Source organism: Oryctolagus cuniculus, chromosome 7 (assembly GCF_051225735.1).
Source record: "Oryctolagus cuniculus isolate XC-2025 breed Fujian yellow rabbit chromosome 7, ASM5122573v1, whole genome shotgun sequence".
Classification (NCBI taxonomy): Eukaryota; Metazoa; Chordata; class Mammalia; order Lagomorpha; family Leporidae; genus Oryctolagus; species Oryctolagus cuniculus.
In genome coordinates, this window is record NC_142873.1 from 63,367,787 (window position 1) to 63,387,958 (window position 20,172).

The 20,172-nt window shown below is 39.9% G+C and overlaps 1 protein-coding gene across 4 annotated transcripts in view; it reads right to left on the minus strand.

The window, feature by feature from the left end:
• Window positions 1-4,402: 4,402 nt before the first annotated feature.
• NTNG1 (netrin G1) overlaps window positions 4,403-20,172 on the minus strand; it is a 397,910-nt gene continuing 382,140 nt past the window's right edge. For 3 of the 4 annotated variants that reach the window (XM_089337018.1, XM_051856220.3, XM_002715818.6), the window contains exon 8: window positions 4,403-7,298. In XM_089337018.1, coding sequence (XP_089193144.1) covers window positions 7,051-7,298 — 248 coding nt within the window. In that variant the 3' untranslated portion in view covers window positions 4,403-7,050. The remainder of the gene's footprint in view (window positions 7,299-20,172) is intronic. The other variant, XM_051856224.3, reaches the window with a different exon arrangement.

Consider the following 20,172-nt stretch of genomic DNA (forward strand, 5'->3'; position numbering starts at 1 on the left):
CCCTCTCTCTGCCTCTGCCTTTCAGATACATAAAAAAAAAAATCTTAAAAAAACTATATGATTATATATTCCAATAGAAGAATCTCAGATCAACTGAATGATGTCCGTCCTTAATTAGAGGTGGCCTTCCCCATCAACAATGCAATGAGGTGATTCTAAATGCAAATTTGTTGTGTGCAAATATAATTAAAGTGAGAATTAACATACAAATGTACATATTCTTATTGAATTGAAAATGATGTATCTGTAACGTCCTAATCTTCATTATTGTTGGTATGGAATCAGTTATGAAGAATGAGACTTTTATTATCCAACTATTAAAACAAACATTCAAAATTTTCAGAAATAGAAATTCTCCCAAGAACCTCCTTTGAGACCTCTACTGGAACCAATACCCTTCAACTCCTAAAGTGAGATAAGTGTAGGGATCCAGAGGATAGGAGCCCCTGTGGATCTACATGTTGTTATGAAAAACATACCAAAGTTGCTGAGGTACTTGGATTATTTTGAGGTACTTGGATTATGTTACACTCATGCTATAGTCTAAAGCTGGGCCGTTTTCATTTTTATTTCATATATGGTTTCCAGAACCATGACTATATTTTATATATGAGGAACTATAAATGCCTGTAGCAGCTCAGATAGAGTAAGGTCAGTACAAACCAAATAAAGAGGTGATTGCTAGAAATTATAAGCTTCCATATACCTGAGGGTCATTACCATTTATCCTCTGACAACAACTTATTAATGAGATTTCATAGTTGGGGCACATCTGAATCTTGGGTTTAGAACAGTCATCTTACACTTTTAGGCTTTTTATAATTAAAAAAAATGTTTTTCACACCCAAGGAAAGAGTCATATGTGCACAAAATCTTAATGATCATTTGAAGCACTTCACTGACAGACTTTCTATGTGGTCTTCCCCAAGTCTGGCTCCAATTGTAAGCGTCAAGTCCTGCTTTTACGAGTCACTCACTGCAGTGCGTCCTGCTGGGCACTGAGAACCACTGATCAGAATGCATTTAGATCTGAGTGCTTTCCCAATTATGATTTGTAATTACATAGAATGTAAGCACGAGTTTAAGTGGTTGTAAGACTGTGCCAGTCCTGGTCACACTATTAATTTAATAAACTGAATATTTAGCCGGGGCTTCATAATTAAACACCAACTGACGGGAAAGATTCTTAAAAACGTTGTCTTTTGATTTGGATCCGTTCCTCCACCCCTGCTCCCCCAACCCTCTTTTTTTTCCCCCCAAAGGGAAAGGGAAAGAGATGGAGAGTGATGATGCTAATCTCTTTGCCTCTAGGTGTTTATCACACCATGAAAGCCAAAACAATTACTCAGGGCTTCATGTGGTAGGCATGACTGGTAAACAGCAAAATGCTATTTCCTTGGAGAATGTTTTCTTGCAGTGTTTCACACTGGCAGAGGGAAAGCCATTCCCCAACAGGAGCAGCCCTCCTTCGGAGCGCAAATACAAACGAACAAAAATGACATTATGTTCTTGCCTGCCGGAGGCAAAAAGAATCACCTATTCTTAACAGGACTTCAGGTGTGTGATTTTCTGCCATTTTCCTTCTTTTATTAGATTAGAATGACTGCCCCTTGTAAGAGGCAAGCTGTAACGTGGCACTCCCAGGGCAGCTGGAGGATACAACCGTGCTACCTTATGTCTTTAAGGTAACTTGATGCATCCTTGCTGTGCAGGAATTTCTCAACTCTATTCAGACAGATGCAGACGGGGTAGTAATTAAGTTTTCTCTTTCCAGTCAAGTTTCTTTTTTTTTTTTTCCTCATGGAATTCGTAGTACACTAATTAAATATGAGTTTAAAGTAACGCCTCTGTAAAAATGGGACTAAGTTAAGAAAAGGGGGATTATTTTTACTTCCAAGCCTTTGCAGCTTGCTTCCGCCAGCCTCACTAAATCTTTAGTGCTGGCATAATTAGATTTTGCACAATAATGGCCCATTTTGCCAGTTATGATTCCAGGGTTCGTAAAAACATCACATATTTTTAAATGGTACTACTCCATTTTAATTTATCCATCAATTAAAAACAGCTTTTGAATGAATGGAGAAGGAAGAGGGAGGACACCAGCATTTATTAAGTGCGCAGCTATTTAAAAACAGCCCATCCCACGAAATCATTTAAGTCTTCTTGCTGGACTTGTCTCAGGACAGGACCTGTTCTAAAAATGTACAAGGGGAAGAATTGTTCTGCCACCAGAGATCACAAGTTGCAGATTACTCAATGTTAGTGCAAGTTTTTCCACAGATGTTACTCCCTGCTTTCTAGTTAATTGCAATAATAAGGCTTGTATAAGGAATAAGCTGTTTCTTAGGTATTGGATTCTGTAGATGTAGAATGAAGATGTAAGTCACATCTTACCAGGTATTGTGGAGAGAGAAAGTCCTCTCTATTTCCAAGACTGTTGGTGAAAATTCAAAATACGATAGTTGAGGTTGTTAATTCTTTCTGACATCACGTTATGTTTACATGCAGCATACACTTGCAATTTGTTGGCATCTATATTAGGTGACTAGAGGAAAAAGTTACTTTGAGTGTAAAGTAAAAATACAGTGGTGAAGAATAAGTCTAAATGGAAATGGTCAGAACTGTTGGGATGTTTGTGCCAGTTGATCACTTGATATCTCTCAGAATTGAAACTGATTAGAATCTAGTCCTGATCTCTTTAGGCACAGTAGTTATACACAACCAGGAATATGAATCAAAGCCTTGAGGGCAACTCTTATCTCTATTTTTCATCTCTGTATATTACCAAAGCTGTCCAATTAAAAAAAACAAAATAAAAGCCCTAAGGTTTTACGTGATATCCATAGCATTCTAAGATACAGCTTTCTCACTGCCACCACTGACATCTTTATCAGTTAAGTCTGGGAATAAAAATGGTAGGTAAAGAACTCAAGTTCAGATTCCTGAAGCTGAGGCTTCAAATTACATCAGATCATACATACACATAGAATCCCATACAAAACAAATATACAGAAAACTTAGTTCAAAGTCCACGCATATGCTGCTCAATCCTGTGAGTGAAAAAAATGGTTAAATAGGTATTTTATTTAGGATTTAACAATAGGTGAAATACATTGGCCTGTTTTTCATGTAGCACAGAGTATCCCATTTCAGAGTATCAGCTCTTTACATCCTAAGAACACTGGACAATTGACGGGGGAGGGAGAAGGAGATGGAACAAAATGTTTTATTTCAAGATTTTCTCATCCCAAACTCCTCGTTCTGCAAAAGGCCACAGGTTCAAAAAAAGATGTGCAGGATTAGCAACAGGGACAGTTGAACCATGGAGCTTGTGCCTTCTTCCAAATTGTCCCTTTTTAAAGTTGCAGGGTGAGCGACTGGTGCCAGTCTAGGTAGGGATTTGACTTCAGGGAGATCCAACCCAAATGTTCTCAGAGCCCAGAACAAAAGTATCCATGGAGGCCCACGTGCATATGGAAAAATTTTTAAAAGCCATATATTAGGCTAACAAAACATCCAATAAGTTGTGTTTCATCCCACTATGTTGACTCATATGCTTTCATAGCCAGTGGAAGCTCCCCCTTTCCATCCCCCGTAGATTTAAAGTCCTTACACTGCTCTGAGGTCAGTACTACGTGCACCCTGGACTTGAGTGGACCTTGTCTATCTCTCTCCCACCCCTCTTCTCTGTCTATCCAAGCCTGAACTCTGGTTTTCTCTGCAAGGAGTGTCTCCTCACTCAGCTGTGAATGCCCCAGCAACTAGTCAAGACTGCAGGCACTAAGCCATACACAGACCCCTTATGTGCGGACACATGCACATTGCTGGCTGCTGCCAGTGTCTAGACCCCAGAGGAGGTCCACACATGTGCTGATAATCTGGGTAGGAACTGTAGTTTCTGGCAGTGAGGCCAAGCTGCAGGAGGGTCAGAACTGGCCCCTGGGAGCATCACCCCTCTTGGCTGGGATAACGTTTCCATCTAGGTTGTGTATGGGTCATGACTAGGCAAGTTCCTCACTTTCCTATACATAGCAACACTCCCTTTGTAGCTGGAATGTTCTTCCATTTTGGAAATGGATGCGAATCACCAGAGTTGATAGAAAGAACCATGCTTGTAGTTTCACTCTGTGGGAAAGTTGACAGATTGACCTCATAGGGAAGATGATAACTTAACCTACTTTAAGAAACCTATCCAGGTGGAAACAGAGCAAATATTAGGACCTCATATGTGGGGACAACTTAATACTCTTTTCACCTCAGTCCTGTTCTTAGAACATAATATTGTAGATGAAACTAGATTTGTAAGAATTCTGGAAAGCAATAGGCAAATAAAATCCACTGAGTTTTTTTTTTTTTTTTTAACCAAAGGAATAGGTCCCTTAGAAGAACTTGAGAATCCAGATTAAAAAGAACGTTTCATTTCCATTTATTGTATACCTAAAAGTGAATTTTTATTAAAAGCAGATCACATCACTTCAGGAAATTCAGAAAACTATATCTAAATACACTGAATGCAAGATATTCCTCATCAATTTAGATTCTTATAGCCTCATAAAGATAAAATGCAGATGAATTGATTTAGATCAGGGCTTCATTAAATTTTAGAATTAGCTTTTGGAATCCCCTGTATTGAATGTGCAGTGTCTGATTCCTGAGCATTGTGATAAAGCCATGAGTGAATAATGATAAAGTGCATCATTGCCAGAAATAACACAGTCTGCCTTTGGTTTGTGCTAATAAACTATAAGACAACTTAAATTCCAATTTTAATATTAGAAATCCACCTCATTATAAGTAATCTCAACACTGTATGTTATCAGCATTTTCATGTGCATTCTTTGGTGAGCCTGAAATATAATTTCTGTTTATGCTTCCAATGTAAATCTCCAATTTCTTGTTGGCCACTCTGGCATGAAGCCAGAGCTCTAATATATTTTCATCTTTTCTTATTTCTTATATCAAAAGAGACTGTTGGTTTGAATAACAAACATTCAATCGACTTAGACGTGGGGTGGCAGGCAGTACAGGCATTACCTGTTTACCTTTTATTGCCTTCTTTGAATTGGCTTTTCTGGGAACAAAACCAATAAGACATGCTGTTCCTTCATCTAGTTTTTACTCAGCTTATTTATCAGAAGACATTTCCTCCCCCCGTTTCTGCAAAGAGTGGCAGCAGGGAGAAGAATTCAGACTGGAACCCAGCCTCCAGCCTAATGCTCTCAGAGGTTATTGCTCCATTGAGTCATGTAGAACTTCATTGTCCTTAAGACTCTGGCTAGGGCTGATAATTATTTTTGATTCCAGGAGATGCTGCTGCTAACACATTTGTAACCTGTAGGACAACAGGACGCTAGGAATGGAACACACACTGTTTTTGCCTCTATGAGCGTTTTCAGTGGTTCTCCCTACTCCCTTCCCCCGGCTGTCTTGTACAGTAATTGGCCTAATAAAAGGCAGAAACAAGAATTTATTACACTGTGGGCAGTACTTAAAACAAACCTTATTCTTAGGGACAGCAGTGAAGTCTACTTGCTGCTGTATGTTTCGGTATTTCCTCTAACTATTTAGTCTTCCTATAATGTCAAATTGCTAACCACTCAATGTCCCTGCTACTCTTCTGGCTCCCCAGGTAGCTTCTTAGGATACTCCATGTAAACACTGTATTTGGAAAGATACATAGATCAGCATCCCTAGAGTCACATGATCACCATCAATCTGTGAAAATAGCATGACTTAAAAATAAAAGTCTCTTAGTACTGTGCCAACAGGCTTTGGCATAATCTTGACAATCGCTTAGATTTTTTTTTTTTTTGCTGTTATAATTTTTCCCAAGTGGAAGTAGTCTCATATGTTGTAGAAGTTGTCCAAGCTAGTGAACATCAATCCATCTTCCTGGGCACTAAATTCGTCAGCTGAATGTATTCAGTCCACACAGAAAGCAGTAAAGTGAGTGTGAAACTGCTCGGTGGTTGCTCCTTTCATCTTAAGAAATTGCAATACAAATTCCTGAAATCGTTTATGCAGGAATTTTTATTCTTTAAATCTTCCAGTGTTAAAGCAACAAGAAAACATTTAGAAGGTCCTTTGGTGGAATCTTATTACACTTGTTATATATGTAAACGGATATTCTTTGATGCCAGCACGTTCGTTGCCCTTACAGAGGAATCTCTGCACAATGAAACAAAACCAAAACGAAAGAGGACAAAATAAAACGTCAGTCTTTGCTGATCTGAATTAGATACATTAACAGATTGTCTGGTAACACAAATTGGCAATAATACAAAAAATCTACATATTACAGTATTTCAAGAAAAATAACTTCATTTGAATACAAAAGGATAGATACACTTTCTCTTTTCCTATAGCCACTCTTGTCTAGTGGGTGTGCCTCGCACCGAGATGACTCAGTGCTGCTAAGATATGCAGGGGTATGACTGGCTGGCGCTTTTGGAGGGGCTGTTACACATGTGTATCACTAACATCAGACAAAGAAATCTTTCAACCAACAGGGTTACAGAGCAACGTTCACTAAAGCACAGGTTGGAAGGGATCTGGGGGCTGAAGCAGGCCAATATGGCAGCTTGTAACAGACTTCCATAAACTCACGATGCGCCCGGCCGCGCAGAACGCTTCTGTTGGGTGATCCGCACACTGGGCAGAGCGGTGCCAGGTCGCACCGCGCGTTGGAGTAGCGAATGTTTGTAGGTTGATTGATTTGTTTGTTTGCCTTTTGTCTTTCCTGTTGGGGTGGGGGGGCTGTCACAGCCTTTCCAATCCACAGCAAGCTTTGCAGTTGGCAATGTGATTTGCAGTGATAATATCAAACAGCTGCCAACTCCTCTGGAGTCAGAAGTGAACAGTCTTGACCCCGATGTGCTGTCCACGGCTGATAAATATGGCTTAGTTCAGTTAGGCCCTCTTAGTTTGCACACTGTGTTCGAGTGGGGTGTCGGGGGTGTGTGTGTTTGTGTGTTTCTACGTTGGTAGCAAATGCTAGGGTTGCCTTTGCTTCCCCGCGGCACAGGTCTGTCCCAGGGCCGGAGGCGACGCCTAGAACACCAGGGGGTTGGCGGCCCCCAGCAGCGCGCTCAGCAGGAGCAGCAGCAGGAGCAGCGGCAGGGCGGGCTTGCTGTGCGCAGGCGGCCCCTGGCCGGAGTCCGGCCCGCAGCTGCCCGCCTCCTCGCACCGCAGCTTCTCGCACAGGATGCCGGTGTAGGCGGCCGGGCACAGGCAGCGCACATTGTTGTGGCATGTCCCTCCGTTCTGACAGTGCAGGAGCTCGTTGTCGCAGACATTCGCTGCAGAGTTAGGGGGAGGGGGCGGAGAGGAGAAGCAGAATCAATTTAGGTTCACCTGCTACATCATGTTTTCAGCTTTTAAAAAAAAATCTCTATCGATCTTGTACCCCTCCCCCACCCCCAAACTAAGCGTGGGACTCCAATTTCCAAACAAATGTAGTTTGCTGCCTTTGTTTTTATCGTATTAGTCCTTTTCGTATAGATTTTTGTTGCAATCTTGGATATCATCGCTGTCCATTTCAGGCTGTCGAATACCAAGTAATGCAATACTCCTGCTGTGGCAGTGTCTTCTCTTCATGGAACTGGGACCTGTTGTGACCTTCTGGGTTTATCAAGGACAAATGCCTGCTACAAGAATGCAGAGCTTTGAAGCCAGATGAGTGTTAGTTAAAATGCAAAGCAGTGTTGATAAAATGACCAAGATCCTGTACGGGACTGGCCATTCTCCCTGCACATGATCCCAGCTCCTGCATGCAAGAGATGGAGCCCAAAGGGAAGCATGGGGATGAGGGCTTGGGGCGTGGGGAAAGTAGCATGCTCCAGGCAGGCGGCAGCCAGATGGGAAGAAAGAAAGCCAGTTTCATGGGAGGAGAGTGAAGGAAGAGCGGTCACAATTGTCCCTGACATCCTATTAGGATTATTTTTTTTTTTTACCACCTTGTAAATGTGGGAAAGTAGAGCCAGCCCAAGGTTACCTTGATTTCTGGGAATAGTAATAAATGCTACGGTGAAACCCTGATTATCAAAATTGCATTATGCCCATCGATTAAAAGAATCAGTCTGAATAAATCAAGATTAGCCATTTAGAGACTGAGATTCATCCATAGCCCCTGTCACGTGACTTTCACCTCTAATAATTTCTTGTTCCCTCCAAATCCTGGTTATCCTCATTAATTCCACATCTCCTATTCTTTTAGATAATCAAGGTTTCACTGATTCAGCAGAATACTAAATAGAACCCAGGGAAATTAAAACGACAACAAAGAGTGAAGGAGCCAAGAACACTTCCCAGCAACATATGCTGTTTAAGCACCTGACGTACAGAGCAGAGCCGCCCTGAACTGGGCGACTGGAGGAGCAGAGCAGAAAAAGTAACTTCTTATAAATGATAACATTTTTTCATAAAAAAATATGTCATGGTCAAACTTCCCCCAGGATGTCACATGAATTAAACACATACACACAGTCATACACACACTTAATATTAAGTGTAAAGTATTTTCAAAACAACGCCCACCTTCCAAGTAATAGCTCAATAGAGAATGTAGCCTTGTCCATTAATCATGTTCAATAGTCATGTCACCTTCAAGAGAAGCTTAATTAGCACAAACATGCTAGGGCTTTGTGTGCAAATGAGCTGAGAAGAGGTGGTGTTGGATCCCCTGTGCTTTAAACTGGGCCCTGTTTGATCACCTTTCTCAAAATGTCCTTGGCCACGGCTCACTAGGCTAATCCTCCGCCTTGCGGCGCCAACACACCGGGTTCTAGTCCCAGTCAGGGTGCGAGATTCTGTCCCGGTTGCCCCTCTTCCAGGCCAGCTCTCTGCTATGGCCCGGGAGTGCAGTGGAGGATGGCCCAAGTCCTTGGGCCCTGCACCCGCATGGGAGACCAGGAGAAGCACCTGGCTCCTGCCTTCGGATCAGCGCAATGTGCCAGCTGCAGGGCGCCGGATGCGGCGGCCATTGGAGGGTGAACCAACGGCAAAAAGGAAGACCTTTCTCTCTGTCTCTCTCCCTCACTGTCCACTCTGCCTGTCAAAAAAAAAAAAAAAATGTCCTTGGTGATCTACCTCTGAGACAGTTGGATAGTGAATTGGTATAATTTTCAAATACACCCATACTTGCTATCTATAAATGTCAGAAGTGATTATTAAGGTCTACTAAATTCTTCAGATTCAAAATATTGATTTCAAGGCATGGTTCCATTATTTCTAAAGATTGCATAGCCTATCTCTCATTAGGTGGGTTAGAAGTCATGACTATTAGAACCGATTGTAGTATTTTATGAGACATGGTTAAAAATGGAAAGATCTGTACTCATGAAACGAAGTTCACAGGAGCAGAGTGGTTAGCCTTATGGTCAAGACTGACGAAAGCCCTAGTTTATTGGTTGCTATCAATTTGGAAAGCATTCATAGGTTTTTGGGATTTTGTTTTGTCTACATTTCAGGAAATATCTGTTTAATTGGGACAACATGGGATAAACAGATCCAAATAACTATTTCCATTTAAGGTTAAAGATTCTCAGCGTTTCTTGTTCCAGACAGCAGATTGCTGAATGTGATATTTCCTTTCATTTGGGCACTAGAGGTAGCAAAATATCTGTTCCATCAATATCGATAATTGCTTGCCTTGAATAATTGAGAAGAAATCAATAGTTAATTAAATATCACTCCTTTAAAAAAAAGCTATTTTTCTTCTTCTTGGGCCTGAATGTAAATCAGTTGTTGAACAGAGGTTTCTTTTTTTTTTTTTTTAACAAGCTGGTGATTAAGTTAAAATTCAATACCTTAGCTACAACTAAATAATCTACTAGTTGATTTTGATGGTTCTGAGAAATTTAATGAATAGACAAGGAACAAACTTATCCCAGATTGATAATCTCATGGATTGGGAAAACATGTTTTTTGTCAGAATAAATGTGAACAACAAAACCTAGAATGTATTTCATTCTTTTAGAATTTACTATAAAACACTGCATTTGGTTTCTTGATTGTGCTATTTCTCCAGCAAATGTAGAACTTTGCTACAGATCTTACCTGCTATTCATAAAATCCTGCCCCCACTTCATGTCATTTTAAATCAAAATTGTGGAGGTCAATGAACAAACTAGTTTGGTGGTTAATATCATTGAGCTCTTTTTCAGCATATGAAACTCTGTACTAAATACCACAAAGAAAATAAAAGACATATAGAACAAAGGCTCTGTCCCTGGGTACTGTAAATCTGGTTGGGAAGATAAAGTATTTACAAGAAATGATCTAATATTAATTTCATTAAAATGCTCTTATCAATTCCATCTAGCTTAACCAACATCTGTTTCATGCTAGGCACCCTGCTAGATTTTAAGTTGTAATTCTAACTGCCCTAAAGGAGCTCACAGTTTGGTGGAAAATAAACAAACATGAAGAGATATGACATGGTACAAAAAGTTTGCAAAGGAAGTATTTGCAGACTGCTAAGGGATTTCAAATGATGGTATAAATAATTACTTTTGGGAAGATTAGGGAGAAGAGATTGTATTTCATGACATGCATGCATGATGAAGATATTGGTAGAAAGAACATTATGGATGGAGAAACCGTATGAGTAAAGGCAAGAAAATGAGAAAGAATGTCCTGTTGGTTGTTAAGCCCTTTTTGCTCCACTCTAAATCCATTCTTCCTGTGTTGTCTGCCGGACCAACCAACAGGGGGCACTAGAGGGAGTAGAGAAAAGCGAATAAACACATTCCCTTGTTCCTGTTGTATGGTTCTTCCTCACAGCAGGACAGGATTCCAGTACTCAGTTTTGTGCAGAACCAACTTCATCTCACCCTCAGAAGTTCCTTCACCAGCTTGGGAGCCATCCTTCGCTAAAGGCTTGAACCCTAACTGGTGCTCAGTATTTCAGACGTAACAGCAATGGCCAGGGTCACTGTCCTCAGAGGTCTAGGTCCCAGGGCTGTGGTGTCCCTTGTCCAAACTTTTAATTTCTGAAAACTTCATTTTCTTCCCTATAATTCTTCAGACTCAGAGTGATGTCTGCCTCCTGCTCACACAATTACTGTATGAGTTACTTCAGTGTCCTGTTCTTATTTTAAAGTTTTCAAACAGTTGTTTAACTGTCTCTTGTAATAAATTGTCTCTGTTGAAATGCCTATCATGGTTTCAGTTTTCTTTTATTTTTAAAAAATATTATTTTCTTTTTTATTTAAAAGGCAGAAAGAGAGAGAGAGATCATCAATATACCTGTTCACTCCTCAAATGTCTACAACCTAGACAACCTACAAGCCTAGAACTCAGTTGTCAAGTTCTCCCACATGGGTAAATAGAAGGAATTCAAGTACTTGAATTATCATCTGCTGCATCCCACAGCCCACATTGGCAGGAAGCTGAATCAGAAGTGGAGGAGCTGGGACTTGAACTGTGTATTCTGATATGGGAAATGGGTTTCCCAACAGCATTTTAACTGTTGAGCCAAACACCTTCCCATGTTTTTGCTTTTCTGACTGGAGACTGACTGAGAGACATGGGGAACATATCAGTGAATGATAAATGTACTAGTGTAGCTAGAATATAGGATATGCACAGGGAAAATGGAGACTGGAAAGGTAGGTTGTGGACTGACTATGAAGGTTCTACAAAACCATGTAGAGTTTACATAATATGCATTGGGAAAGCTTGTGAAAATAAGTGGAAAATAAAGGTAAGGCTAGACCAGGAAAAGGACATACTGGAGACAAGGAGAACAAACACTTCAATAAAATAGATTTAGGCTAAGTTAGAGCAATGGGGAAAGGAAGCAGGGGCCAGGTATGGAGACAGGTTGCATGAATGAACATTAGAGGTTCCTAGACTCTGGTTTTTGATATTTATATGCAACATTAGTAAAATAGATACTGAGAAGAGTTATGTCAGGGAAGAAACTGAAATTTTGGCGGGGGCATGGATAATTGAGTGATCTACAGGTTCTTTTGTACATTTCTTGTTATTAGTTGGAAAAACTACTTAATAGATCAAGAGATAGTTTCTCCTGGGAAAACAATCTAGAGCAAGGCAGGATGTGGTTATGCTTATACAAGACAGAACAAAAGGAGTAAAAGGCATTGTCCTGGGGAACGTAGACCAAATAAAACTGAGGAAATGCAGAAATAGCACTAAGAATACTAGCATTTAAGTCATAAAAGAAGAAGATAATCATTAAGGCTGCTGGGAAAAAAAAGTCAACAGAATGCAATGGTCACATGAGGGTAAAGAATTAATCAAGAATTCTTCTTGCTGTGGACGACCGCTTCTAGAACAGACCAGAAAAGTACGATGGGAAGGGCATTCTTGGTTCTTGATTGCACTGTATGTTCTTCATTAAGACTAATAGAAGACATTTGGGGATAATTTACAAAATATTGGGAATATTTGAGGAATTAACATTTAATGAAGGGCACTGGATGTCAATCTAAAGCATAGTTTTCAACACTGGATGACTTTACATCCAACAAGACACTTCACAATGACTGGTAACATTGGTTGTCAGAACTGCCAGGAGGACTGCTAGTGGCTCCCAGTAGGTCAAGGCCTGGGATACTGCTGAATATACTGAAATGTACAGGACAGCCCCCATACCAAAGAACCACTCCCCAGCGAATGCTGGAGGCCTGGATCAGCACATCAGCCACAGCAATGAATGTGAATATTCTCTGATACCTATGCGGGGAAAAGAGAACTTTCCTAGATCAAAGAAACTGTGAGTTTACAGTCTTGGGAATTAGAGACACCTGTGTGTGCTTAAAGTAGCAATTGAGAGTGGATTATCATCTTGGGGGAATAAATATAACAGATTGGGATCCAATAGACTTCTTGGTAATGTTCATTATTAAAAGATAAGAGGAACCAAAGCACTCCTGTCATGTATTCGTTCTTCTTTACAATATGTTTTTCCTGAATACAAAAAAAACGTGGCAAGTAATAGAATACAAAAAAAAGTGATGTGTATGAGCAAAATTGACATTTTGATGTTTGTTGATTGTTTACAGTCCTGTCTCTACTGTTTAGGAAGAGTGTTATTTTCTGTTTACTATTTGTTGAATACTTAGCATGCAGTTAATCTTATGAATATAAAATAAACAGAAAATAGATCATTGTAAAAATTAAAAGAATAAGAAAGAAAGGAGGGGGGAGAGTGACAGCAGCAGAGGCGGGAGAAAGAGTAAGGTGGGAAGCATCACTATGCTCCTAAATCTGTATAGAGGACATATATTAAGTTTGTTCACCTTAAAAACTAAATAAATAAATTAAAAAAGCAACAGTTGAATCAGAGCTTTTAGGAAACCTTAGAAACCATCTAGGCAAGCACTATATGTGGAACTGAGAGCAATTTAGGGCAGAACTAGAGCGAGAAGGTGGGTCTTCTGATCGACCTGCGCTTCTCCATGGAGAACAGTCAGGAGAGACACGTGAGCAGTGTTGCACAGCACTTTGTATAACACAGCAGCGCGCCAGTGGATCAGTTCTCTGGAGATTCTCAGAGACTTTCAGTTGTGTCAACTCCCTGCTCTGCTTTCCTACTACATGGTGACCAGGCAGAGGTCTTTGCTGTTAGCATTAAATGTTACATCTTCCAGAATTCTATCACATCCTGGCAGAGTTCCAAGAACAAATCAGTTCACACCGGAAAGAAAACCAGAAACATCAAAGGCCTTGGCTGGAAATGGCAAATCTTTTAGTGTCTCTTTTCTCTTTTTATTTTTATGCATAGGAGATTACTAAGGTTTCAACATCCTCTACAAATCTTATGTTGAAATTTAGTTGCCATTGTAGCAACAAGAAGCAGCGGAACCTTTCAGATGTGTTTAAGTTGTCAGGGTTCTGCCCTCACGAATGAACTAATGTCATTATCACAGGAATGGGTTTGTATTGTGGCAGTCATTCTGCTTCCTCTTCATATCTCTCCTTGCCCTTCTGTCATATTATAACACAGCAAGATGGCCCATGTAGGTGCCTGTCCCCTTGTCTTAGATTTTCCAGCCTCCAGAAATATAAGCTAAAAAACCTGTTCATTATAAATTACCCAGTCTGTGGTATCCTGTTATTGAAACACAAAAATGAACTAAGATAGCATTATAGCTGCCTAATTTTGGCATTTGCCTGCACTGCACTTCAGAATCCTGCTCAACACAAGTTTCCAGGCATCCACTTCCAGTTGAGAAAGCTGGCATGAGGATAAATACCCTTGAACTACAATCTTTGAATTATCTTTATTTCATCTTGCATCAAGAGCCACCCAACCTGCATCTTTCAGTTCCCACTGTCCTTACTTGGTGCCCTTCTCTGTGGATTTGCCTCAAATTGAAAACTCAGAACTTATTTTGTAACATATTTATTTTAAGCATATTCCAACTTTCTCTTTCTTGTTGTTGATAGTCTAACAGTGTCCTATCTCAGATAAATGGAAAGTTCATCTTTAAATCCCTTTATACAACCCTTGATCCAACACTGGATGCAAATAGTTATTAACTAGGCACAATTCTTGTTATGGTAAAATATGTACCTTAGATATTAGAAAAGCTAACACTGCTTTGGTAATAGCTTGATTATTTATAATGATTCTTTTTCTTACTGATAACAATAGTTTATTTATGGCGTGCTCAATATCACACCTTATAACTGCTACCGCTCTGATATTTTGATATTAGAAATGCTCTCAAATGGGCTGACCAACATAATCCACGGACGTTGACAGATGAGGTTATGGTGTAAATGTTAGTCTCCAACAGAGTTATGTGGCCAAAAGATGAAGTGTAGGATGCCGGTGGAAAGGCTGAAGTCAGCAAGGTGCTATAATAGCTCTGATCACAACTGCAGTAGGAAGTCACACGGGAAGATAAATAAGCTCTCACAACTGCCACAAATGTATAAAAACACTTAGAATTTCCACAATGAAAGAATAGGAATAAGCAGCATTTTCTCCTCTCTCACTTCTGTTATTCCTTATTCTTTGGATGGAGAGAGTCACAAGGATGTAGCTAAATTACTGAATTCTTCAATTGTATTTTTGTGGTTTTTTTGATTGTCACATACATTTCCTCTTTCCAAACTGAAATTTGCTCTCAAAATGTGAACTACAAAACTTTGGTTTCCTTTCCCTGTATTAGATCTTTCTGGAAGGTCTGGAGAAGCAGAACTAGAGATGGATCCTATATGTTCAGAAGGCACCAGCCAGGACTTGGGTGTTGCTACTTGTTCTTTATTATTTTGTTTTTTTCTTCTGTGACCTGGAAGGTCATTTATTCCCCTATGGTCATGATGACCCATTGCATTACCAAAGGGACGTTTTCTTTTCTCTATTCGGGTTTTGTTCGCAGCTATACATTCAGGTTCACCCTGCCAGTGACTGCTGTGCTTGAGCAGTGCTGGCTCTGTATTTATAGACTTGAAAGTTTCTCTTTCTGGCTTTGTCTCCTGCACTTCAAGGAATCAATGCAATGCGTTGCCATGACAGCTTTCCTTGACGGTTGTATTAATGAAGTGACCTCCACCTTCACCACCTGAAATAAGCGCAGGATTGCTAAGGGAAAGATGCTCCAAACTCTTCCTGATCTATTCAAAGAATCGTCAAAGAGTGAATAATCTTCACCAAACAGGCTACTAACAGAGGTATGTGTGCTACATTCAGGTCTGATTTAGGCATTTGAAATCTGGTGGCAGGGGCTGAAGAACTGTGATTATGGCCCATTTATACAGCTTTTGCACTAGCTGAGACATGAGATATAAAACTGAACCTACAGGTTAGCTCCTGGGGCATGGAAGAAACTTTGTAGGCTGTAATCTAATGGCCTCATTTTGGAAATTCTAGGTACCCTGAATACATTTTCCTTCTTTTGTTCCTCACTGACATCTGGCCAGGAGAAATAGCATGGTGCAGTGGCAAAAACATTGGGTCAGAGTCATGAAGCTTGAGTTCTAGTACTGACTAGTCTTCACATTAGTGTGAGGCTTTGGAAATATCATGAAACCAGTTCATGACATCCACCTGTGCACCCATCCATCATGTTCTGGTTGATGGGTGCAGAGTGACGAGCCAGACCAATAGTACAGATGCATATGTGGAGCTGGTGGTCTTGTGATGGCTATGCAGGAAGGGAGAGGCCTGAAAGGAGGCATTTCTACAGTTCTCTTGAGCTATCTGATTTTCATGGATATTGAGAATGGAAAGTCTATCTTATTAAAGTAAAGAGTTGGGGATTTCTCATCTTTTTGATTAACTATGTGATAACTATTGGACTTCTATCACATTATGAGTTCTTGTGATGACTTTGGGTGACTATCTTTGATCTATTTTGCCTGTTTTACAGTTTTTACTCTCGCATGCACTAAAAGCATGAGGTAATATGAACAGAATTAGGTGAAAAGTGTTGAGATTCAAGTCCCATCCTGGTGGTTAATGGGTTGGGTGAACCTGGGGAAATCACTTAACCTGTTTGTCCCTCTCTTTCCTCACTTCTAAAGCACAGATAATGACACTTGTCCTGTTTACCCATCTCACAGTGTCGGGAGCCTTGAAATGAATTATGTGGAGGTGCTCTAAAAATATAAAACACAGCCTAAGTCTACTTTGTTAACGTTCAATTCCTTTCTCAATCCCTTCTAATGCTAGAAGCTCAGAGTGGAAAAGTGAGGTGCTAATTCCTTACTCTGCTAGAATAATGAGTTCAGTGCTCCCTATCCAATTCAAGGCACTTGAAGTGAAAAAGGAAGTGAATGCCCTCCCTCAAAGGCAGTATCTGTGTATGTCTCCATCTGCAAGTATGAATCTTGAGAGAGCCTGGAGCCACAACATGTAGTTTTTGAATATTTGTATTCAGCTGCTGTGTACTTCACAGCACCTTGCAAGGTCAACTTGGAGTGGCAGTGCCCATTATCTCAAAGGTGACTTTTATATTCTCACTCAATGTGCTTATTCCTGTATCAATCAGGGTACATAAATAAGATGTGTTTCCATAGTAGCAGGGGGGAAAACTGAGCTAGAGTTTATAACCCACTTCTTCTCTGTACTTCACCTATGCCTTGTAATGTTGAGGGTTGAGGGGAGGCAGGTAGAGTTGCAAACAACTGGTTGAAACCTGGGGCCATCATGTGAAACACTTTTACTTTCCTGCTCCCAACTTACATTCTTATCCATGTCTGTATCCATCTAGGGACAGTGGTACTCATGGCACGATCCCCATGAGACAGCATCAAGTCCATATGGTCTCAGTGTAATGAAGCCAACGAACAGAGCTGAAAGGGCTGTAGGGAACAGGGTAGAAGCTGTCGGCTGCGTGGTCAGATATGTCTCAGTAATCAAATGCAGCAGATTTTGACCTTAGGGAACAGCCATTCTCTTCAGATTAATCTAACAGCAAAGCACCTATTATGGGACTAACACTTTCTCTTGTCCAACCAAGCAAAACACTGCTTAGGATGTCGTTAAAATGCCCCATCCATTTTGAAGGAGTCCTTGTCTGCAGTTTGTAGTGTCCAAGCTGGTGTGAAAGAGGTGACAAGTAACACTAATGCAGGAGCAAAAGGCACTGTTCAGATACCCCCAAAGGTTTTGGCTTTTCCAACTTAAAAAAAAAGCCCCTGTTGATGCTGAAAAAGAATTAATTCACTGAGAGTCCTACAAGCCAAAGGCTGGGCACCTTTCCCAAAGTAATCATTAATGATGTATTGAAATCCTATTTAGGTCAACACCTTCGGACACAGACACAGGCAAGGTGTTCATAAAAATGGTGCTGAGAAACCAGAGTTTCTCATTGAAGATCAGAAAATGTGCTTGTCTAGATGAATAAAATGGCACAACCTCTACTCTTACCTCCAAGTGAAAGATGGTGTTCATGGGCAGGCATATTCACACGTGATGACAAGACACATCAGGGTATAGGTCATTGTTTCCAGAACATGACATTATGTCAGGAGGAAAAACAGATGCAAAATGTTTATTCAGTATGATCTTCATGGGTTCAGACATGTACTTCATGTACCTTATATAATATAAACCTTAGCAAAGATAGATTGTACCATAGCATGATCAATGTTTGGATGGTAGGAAAGCAGCTGAATTTAGTAATTTAAAATTTTGTTTTTTTTTTTTTATTATTCACTCTTTCTAAATTGCCTAGAATAAAACAGAGTCCTTTGAAGATACTAAAAATGTTTGCAATAGGAATTGGTGTTTCTTGAGATGATAAAAGTATCTTTTAGTGAGTTGATAAATATATTATAAAATATAATTCATTTTCAAAATGAAACATGTAATCAAATATTGCCACATCTCATTATTTGTGTTATTTATATATATATATATAAAGACAATTATCTTAAACATTCATAAATATTATGTCATAAAAAGTGTGAGTCCCTACATGAGTCTATAGTCACAGGAGAGTCCTTGGCACTGGGGTTCCTTACTTTGTCAAAGACTCCACAGCCTCAGGTATGGTTAAAACTAGCAGAACTTCCCAAGCTTGATCTGCAGCCCAGGAGCCATCTTGTTGGTAACTAGTATGGACCAAAGCAAAATGAGTTGACATTTTTATACGTGAGGATCAAGTCACAGTAATGACTACGGTTGAATTTCCCACTACCTTTCCAGGAGTGGGGAACAAAGTTAGATTTCAACTACCTTTAAGCAAACCTATTTCATGCAACTTGAGTTTTGTGGTAGACTCAAACTTGCTACCTTATGGTACATGTCTACACCATATCTATTACCTGATCCATGTGGTCCTATCATTAGTATTCAACACTGTCCCTGGAATGGAATAGATGTTCAGTAAATGTGTACCAAATAATAAAATTTGTCCTTTGTTTTCTGTCTCTTCCTGAATAGTGGATATATATATATATATATATATATATATAAAATTAGTAGACAACTAGTTATCTCACCAGCTAGCTAGATAGGAGAGGAAAGTAGAGACAGATATAGAGGGATAAAAAGCTTATAAGTTGGAGAACAGGAAGTGGAAAAATTTTTCCTTGATGACTGCATTTAGGAAAGTAAAAGGCAGGATTCTCTGCTGAGCATGAGGAAGCAGGCACAAAGGTGGTGTCTTAAAACGAACAGATGAAATATTTGTCAGAAAATGGGAGAGGCCACTAACCAGCAGTACATGGGACAATTACTGAGCCCCTTAAATGTTCCAGCTCAGGTTAGTCACCATGATTTGTCAAAGACCCTCACATAGGATTGTCTCAGGAAAACATGAATGAGAAGAGAATGGGGACTTGTACGAGGTTTCTTCCTTCAGGGCTATAATACACAACTGCAGCAGGGAAGGAGATAATGGCAAGAAGTAAGGATGATGGGTCATTATGATAAGAGGTCAGAAGCATTCCCTTCATTTTTCATTCAACAAAATGTATTAGCTCATTATAATTTGGGCATTGTAACAGGAAGGTGAAAAAAACATGGTCCTGAGACCTCAGAGTAACTTAGCAATTTTTTTATTGGAAAGATGGGAAGACTGGAAATATGATTAGCAACACAGGCTCAAGGAAAACCCTAGATGGGGTGGGATAGGGTTGAAGTGAAAGATCATGATGGGGACCTAGAAGAATGCAAGAAAAAGGATTTAGTGCTCTTTGAAATGACCATGGGTGTTTTGAAAGACAATACATACAGCCCCTTAAAGTTGTGAAGACAAATCCATAAAATATCTCCCATTCTGGCTGGGAAGTGGAGCAATACTATAGGTCTTTGATATTGGCATTAAGAAGCAAAAGTATCTATGGCTAAAATGAGATAATTGTGCCATTAATTCCAATGCATACTATTTTTTTAATTTTAAGACAGAATTTCAATGTATGTCTCTGAGCATGTTGTAAAGCTAAAATATAATTTGAGGTTCCTGTTTGTCAAGCTATAGCCAAATGTCTCCTTAGAGACTTAATTTTTTCTATATATACTTGGCAGGAGTTTTCTAAATATGGTCTAAGCCCTCTTAGGATTTTTAAACAGCAGGGATATTTAAGCATGAAAAATAGCTACTGAAATCACACAGCAGTAACTTCTCTTAATGATTTTTTTCCTTGGGAATCACCGTAATTCACTCGGCCTCGCTGTCACCATAACCACCTCCTGACAATGTCAGATCAAGTCTTGGGAGGTGATTTTATAATGTCAGGATGAAACAA